Genomic DNA, 7,252 nt, shown 5'->3' on the forward strand with positions numbered 1-7,252 from the left:
CCTGGGCAGTCGTACAATACATTTCAAAACATGGATCTAGATGCTTCTTTTGGCATATATGTCACTTTAACAGTCTAAGGCATAAACCATCTTTTAGGGACTGGATTTAGAGAAACTGGCTCTGAGCGTCACCATTGTGTTCTGCAGCGTTTGTATGACCTTCCGTTGCTCCCAATTGATTTGTCCTGAATGCTAACTCTCTGAAGGTGCTGTCTGATTGATGTGACACTGTCTGTGTCCGGCGGGCTTGTAGTCTGTTAGATAGCCTAGACTGGAGTGGAGGGATGACATCACGGACTGACATGTGCAGGGGGGATGCTGTCAGGGAGAGTCAGATGGCATTGGAGGAACGGGTCAAATGATGATAAAGTGGTTCCAGGGCAGAAGTGGACTGGAAAGACTAGGTTTCTGATCCATTGGGGCTCTTTCAATGCACTTATAGAACTGTCAACTTAGGGTAAAATGGGTCAAAGCACATATTTTGATATTATCTTTTCATTTAGAGCAGATGCCTGGAACGTTGATGCATAGTGGATAATGTCATCGGTCTTGCCTTTTGATTGGCTCCAGATTAGTGGGAAAAAATATACTATATGTAGTATTGTGTGTATGTGTTGAGTTTACATCATCAGTAGAAGGAGAGAGAGAGAGATTGGATTTATACCCCGCCCTTCACTCAGTGTCTCAGAGCAGCTTACAAACTCCTTTCCCATCCCATCCCCTCCTCTCCCCACAACAGACACCCTGTGAGGTAGGTGGGGCCGAGAGAGCTCTTTCGAGAACTGTTGTTTCAAGAACAGCTCTGACATAACTATCCCTGTGATTTATCACAGACACTTGTCAGCAGAAATCTCACCTGTTAAAGGACAGAGTTGCTTTACAGAAACCAAAACTATAATGGAGAGAGAGTCAGAGAGAATTGGAATATAAGAACTATGAGGGAGACGCTTCAGGAAAAAAACTGTTGCAAAGAATGGCAGGAAGTATTTTCAATGTTGTGGGTTTGAATTTAAAAATATCATCATATACTTATGAGGGTATTAGTAAAAGAGGCAATTTTATGTAGGTCCTTGGTTAGTTAAACTCACTTTTAATTGTAGAAAACATTCACTAAGTGCCAAAAGTATGGGTTGGATCCAGTTTAAATGAGCAAGTTCCACCAATTTTTCCTTCCGACTCTAGACCCCACCACCAAATTATTCCTCAGAGCTCCCTATCTTTCAGGAGCAGCATTTCATGAAGTGGGCAGTAGTTAGAGGGGGGAGGCAAGAAAGTTCTGCTGATGGGAAATTTAGTTTGGATCCAATCCTAAGATAGCAATGTTTAGTTGTTTTGCAGCACAATCCTAAACAGTTGCATTCTTCTATTCCCAGTGACTTCAGTGGACATAGAATGGTGCAACTCTGCTTAGGATTGCACTGTTAATGAGTTTAATTTTTTGATCATTTACAAAGATGTCCTTGATAAGGCAACTTTTTTAAAAAAAATTGAACTCTTTAAATGTTATTCATAGAGATGGGCACGAACTGGCTCATGAATGAAAGTTCATGATGAATTTTGGCTAGTTTGTGGTATATGAAGCGATGTTCACAAATAGACCCATCATGAACTTCCATGGATTTAAGGCAGTTCATGAGGAGCAGAAAGCAGGGGTTTAAATGGTTAAGAGCCGTTTAAACCTCTGCTTCCTGCTTCCAATGAAAAACAGCTGAGTGGCGGGGAACAGAAAGCAGGAGTTTAAATGGCTCCAAGCCATTAAAACCCTTCCTCCTGCTCCCCGACACTTTTTTTTGTGGGGAAACCCCTGCTTTGTGCTCCCTGCAAAATTGTACCCAGAGAAAAAATAACACCACCACAAGTGGTCACATACAGCTCTCAACTGAAAACAGTTCAACACATCAGCGACTTACAACCTCTACTGGATAATGACAGTTTACTTTCACAAGTACTGGGTGGCAGACTTTTTCTTACACATAGAGAGCCCCCAATCTCAACTCATCACCCACAATAATACAACATCTGATTTGAACATGGACACTGGTACCAGAGCTTGCAATAAACCCACATGCCAACTTTGCTGCCACATACACCTGGACAGCACAATCACTGGACCTAATAACATCAACTACACCTCAGGCGCATTCACTTGCTCATTTTCTAACTTTCTTTTTGCTATTAAATGTCAACAATGGCCTTCAGTTATCTACATAGGGCAAATAGGTCAAACCTTACACCAATGGATAAATGGGCACAAATATGATATCAAAAATCACAAAACTGAGAAACCTGTAGAAGACCATTTCAGCCTCCCAGGACACTCAATGGGGGACCTCAAAGTAGCTGTTTTATTGTAAAGGAATGTCAGAAACAGACTAGAATAGGAGATTGCTGAATTACATGTCATTACAACACTCAGAACAATGGAACCCCCAGGGCTTAACAGAGATACTGATTTCTTCTCTCACTACACATGCTTAATCACACAGTTCTTGTATCTGTTAACTCTTTTATTATCTGTACACTAATTTGCTGCTATGTACAGGTCTTACCAATTGCTTTAATCCAATCCTAGCAATACTTATCGCTCAGTTACTTATGCATCTTGACTCTAATTAGCCCTTCCCAGTAACTAACCCCCCACACCTATATGTAATGGTTGGCGAAGTCTGTTTCAGTGTACCTGAATATGTGCATGACATGAAAGCTTATACCCAGAGCTAAACTATGTTGGTCTTAATTTTATTTTATTTTTAAATTTGATTTATATCCCGCCCTCCCTGCCTGGGCAGGCTCAGGGCGGCTTACATAGTATGTAAAAAACAATTAAAACAAGAAATCAAATAAAATCACAACAATATAATTATATAACCATACCATACCATAAAGTGCTAGTGCAGTTCATATAAACAATGGCGGGCATTGCCAGATGCCTAACAGGCCACCCACAGTCCCCATCCAGGGGCCACCCCAAGGCATGGTTTGTGTGTGGTGCGCCAACCCCCCTGTAAAGGGAGGGGTCTGTCACATGGTGTTCCCCTGAACAGAACAAAAACAGGCCAGATTTCCGCAAACCTATTTAACAACAACACCCAAAGCCAATTCCCCAACCCAAAGACAGTGTTAGGTAGGTGAAAAACACCCTCCTATCCGAGCCAATTGGAAGGAAGGTGAAAAAATTCCTACCCGGCCCCGCAAAGGCGACCAGCAACCAAGCCCACATTGTCGAGGGAGGGGTGGAGGGAGGGCCGATTCCAAAAGAACTGCCCAGATGGGAGGTGGCACAGGGATTAATTCAAAAAGCCCCTCCCATTCTAGATTCCCATATGGGCGGGAAACTCCGTCAACAGTCTCCCTCCTTCCAAGCCTGCAAAGTAGTCCCTCCCTCCTTACACAGCCTTTCAGGCTGCCTTCGGCTAGAGCCTTATCAGCAGCATCCAGCATAGGCATACAGTCAGGTAATGTCACAGTCTGGTTATATCTGGCTGTCAGTAATGGTGTTAATATTGGGGCCAGGGCCTCCGTTTATTGGGTGCAGCTCCCTAATCAAAGGCCTGGTGGAAGAACTCTGTCTTATAGGCCCTGCAGAACTGTAAAAGGTCCCGCAGGGCCGTAGGACTCAAACTTTGTTAAGTTCTAAGATGAGGCATTTCCCTTCACTCAACAAAGCAAAGAATGAATGCTTTCCCCCATTATCATTTTCAACATTTACTCAGATTTCATTTATAAGGTTTGATCCACCACCATTTCTTGAATCGAGAGGCAACTCTGCTACTACAACCAGCTTTGGTGCAGCCCAATCATTCTTAGCTGCAGAGTAAAATGGCAGCCACATTAATGAATGATTGAGGCATTTGTGCTGCATGTGCATTTTGGGCTGTGTACAAAAGAAAGGCTCTGGTAGCCTACATTCCCACCAGGTGCTTATCTCCGTAGCACATTTGACTATTCCCAGGTGTTTCACTCTCACAGTTGAAGGTGTTGACACATCAGAGTAAGCATCTGGTGAGTCGTCTGCAAAGCTCAAAGCAGAAGGCATGGCAAGAAGAAGGAAAGGCAGGGCAATGGAGATCTGCATCTCGCGGGGTTTCCTTGTATTTCTCTTCAGCTGGGTCTTCCTGTTGGGATGTGCTGGGAAGGAGCCGATGCCACAAGGTAAGAAATCAAGGTTGAGAATTTCAAACTAAGAGTGCGTTGGCCAGTCAGGACACCGAATGCATCAGCCTAGAGAGAAGGAAAGTTCATCCAGATGGTGGTCAACTGTTCTGCTAAGTGGGGCACTGCATCACTTGACCAAGAATGTTGGGGTGTCCCTAGGGAAAAGAGGAGGTATATTTTCCCCAAGATTGTTCGTGTATTGGAAACATTTCCATACTACTTTTCCTTACTGTTCAAAGTGGAATATATTAAAATATAATCCTGCCTTCTAAGAAGTGGTGTCAACTGGTTGCCCTCTGTGACTGTATGTGACTGGGGAGAAGCCATGGCTCAGTGTGGTAGAGTGTCCACTTGGCACATAGAAGGTCCGAGGTTCAGTCCCTGGCATCTTCACTTAAAAGGATCAGGGAACAAGTAATGTGACCTCAGCCTGAGACCCTGGATAGCTACTGCTAGTCTGGGTAGACAATACTGACCTTGATGGAGCAGTAGAAAGCAGTTTTCAGTAGAAAGCAGCTTCATGTGTGTTCACGTGTCGACTGACTGGATCAAAGAATACTCCTGTCCTGTACTGCAGAGAATTCAAGCATTAAAACAGTATTCCTGATCCCCTCCCAACTCAATGAGATATGTTGCCACGGCCTGAGGTTAGATATTTTTTAAGTTTATGTACAATTATATTTTGCCTTTCTGCTTAATGAGGGCCACCATATGGGAACGGCCTGAACAGTAGTTAACTTCTCTTAGCTGCGGGGGGGGGGGGACCTTACTTATAATAGTTTATGCCTATCTTCCTTTCCATCTGGAAGTCCAAAAAGGCTTATCAAAAAATCTGAAAAATTAAAGTGCAATTGCCTAAAATGAGCAATGCAATACAGCACTTGACTGAAGCCCAACAGGCCCTGTCAAAGTATTTATCTCTTTACAACCAATTAGTGAATTATTGTCCGGCATTGTGTGTAGAATAGCTAGGAGATCCTAAGATTTTCTGGCAGTCAGAAGTTCTAGCTCTTTTAGTGTTATGTACCACTAAGTGACGAGTTAGACTTGCTTTTAGGCAAGAGACATTTCAGAGGTGGTTTGCTATTGTCTGCCTCTGTGTCATGACCCTGGGATTCCTTGGAGGTCACCCTTCCAAGTACTAGCCAAGGCCAACCCTGCTTAGCTTCCGAGATCTGATGGAATTGGGCTAGCCTGGGCTATCCAGGTCAGGGCTCTTAGAAACCAGCTGTAATCAGAAACCCTTGTTTTAATCCCTCTGGCCACCTTAATGTGGAAAAAGGATTCTTCAGAAATGCAGAAGGATCATTGTGGAATCACCTTAACTAAGGAAGGTGTTCCCAGAGGACAGGTTAGGCCCAGGCAAAAATATGAGGAGACCAATGAGGCAACAGGTCAGATGCTGATGTGAATGTTCAGAAAGGAGGGGCATGGGCTCTGTGGATATGTTTAGAATTTTTTTTGTCTCTGAGAGCATACTGTGGGTGCCTTCCATTCTCTAGGCACTGCTGAAGACGTGAAGGAACCAGTCCTTTTGGCGGATGTGGCAGCCACAGATGCATTCATCAGGGCAGCAGAAGTGGTGGTTATTGGATTCTTCCAGGTCTGTTGAGATTCCTCGGGGGCTGTAAGATGCACACTTGTCTCAGGCGTATTGGCAAAACCTTGGTTCTTCCTGTATAAATCAGACAGGCAGCCTAAATGATACTGGCAAAATGGAAGCCACACCCTACAATATATTTACATACTTCGGAGACCATTCCTCCCCCTCCTCTGGGCCTGTTGCAGGCATCAGTGGGCAACTTGTTTCCCCAAGTGGGGCCTATATAGCAACTCCAGGAAGATGACTGCAGTTGAGAAATGGTGGAGGGGGAAAGGGTTTAAATCCTCCACCATTGCGTCGTAGCCTTGAACCAAATCAGGGCTTCCAGGGTTGTTTTTAAAAAAATGTATGTGGGGGAACCATTCATGAATTTCCTGGTGTCATATCTAGTTTCACACTGAAAATTCTCTCCAAAGGACACCAGCCATGGGGATAACACATAAAGAGCCAAAAAGTCCTGCAAACATGAGTTCTTTCCTCTTAGATCTGGAAATACCTTCATCAAAAAGCTTACCAAAAACTACGCATTTTTTTGGACACAAAATCTTTCTGTTTTGACTGAGTCTTTACTGCCCAGGAATAAGAGAGGGTAACGAACTATATGTTTTTAAAAATGCAACTTATTTGTATTTTCTTTCATTAAATGTTATAATTTCTCCGTGACCCTGTAAGTAAAAGTAAATCATTTATTAATTCTAATAACTACAGTTATTATCCAGAGAAAATACCTGAACTATATCTGACAAGGTAAGAATATTTTTCATGTCAGTTATGTCAGTTATCATTCAAATGTTTTCTGCAGAACCAAGTTCCCAAAGATCACACCTCTTTCTCTCAAAGGTAAAAAGCTGTCAAAATGTTGCAGCCACAGAAGGCATCTTGCTTCTCTTACACAACATTACGCTGCTAGTGTAAAAAACGCATGGTCCAGGAAAATAGCCTGCGTACCCATGAAGCCCAGTTCTTCATTTTGGGGACTTATTTGGCCAGATAAAGCCCACAGAGTTAATTAGAATACTCAAAAGCACTTTTGCCTCAGTTTAACTGTCTGTCTTGTTTCCATTCCATATTTGAATTTCCTGTTCAGAACTATTTTTGCAGCTGCTCAAAAAAACAACAACTCCACAACCAAAACATGAGAATTGTAAGAATGATAGCTCTCAGCCCTGTCCCCCGCCTCACCCTCTTCAAATTCTGCCTGCTCCACCTCAGATCTCCCCTCCCCACCAATAACTGGATGTACTTTAGCTGGGAACTTTTGATTTCAAATCTGACTTCTGGGAGGGGCAATAACTCAGTGGCAGAACATCTCCTCTTCACACAGGTTCAATCCCTGGCATCTCCCACTATAAGGCTGGTGAACTGAAAGACCTCCACCTGAGACCCTGGAGAGCTGCTGCCTGTCAGAGTAGACAAGGGGGGGACCCGCGATACTCGCGGGGGGGGGTCTCTCTCTTTCCCCCCTTCTCTCTCTTGTCCCCCGGACGCCAAGTC

At 43.7% G+C, this 7,252-nt stretch overlaps 1 protein-coding gene across 1 annotated transcript in view; it reads left to right on the plus strand.

The window, feature by feature from the left end:
• The first annotated feature begins 4,061 nt into the window (after nt 1-4,061).
• Nucleotides 4,062-7,252, plus strand: part of ERP27 (endoplasmic reticulum protein 27) — a 28,367-nt gene continuing 25,176 nt past the window's right edge. The window contains exons 1-2 of the mRNA XM_015421291.1: nt 4,062-4,152; nt 5,658-5,758. Of these exons, the coding sequence (XP_015276777.1) occupies nt 4,062-4,152; nt 5,658-5,758 (192 nt within the window). The remainder of the gene's footprint in view (nt 4,153-5,657; nt 5,759-7,252) is intronic.

This window comes from Gekko japonicus, unplaced genomic scaffold, assembly GCF_001447785.1.
Source record: "Gekko japonicus isolate JY-2015 unplaced genomic scaffold, Gekko_japonicus_V1.1 scaffold443, whole genome shotgun sequence".
NCBI classification, from domain to species: domain Eukaryota; kingdom Metazoa; phylum Chordata; class Lepidosauria; order Squamata; family Gekkonidae; genus Gekko; species Gekko japonicus.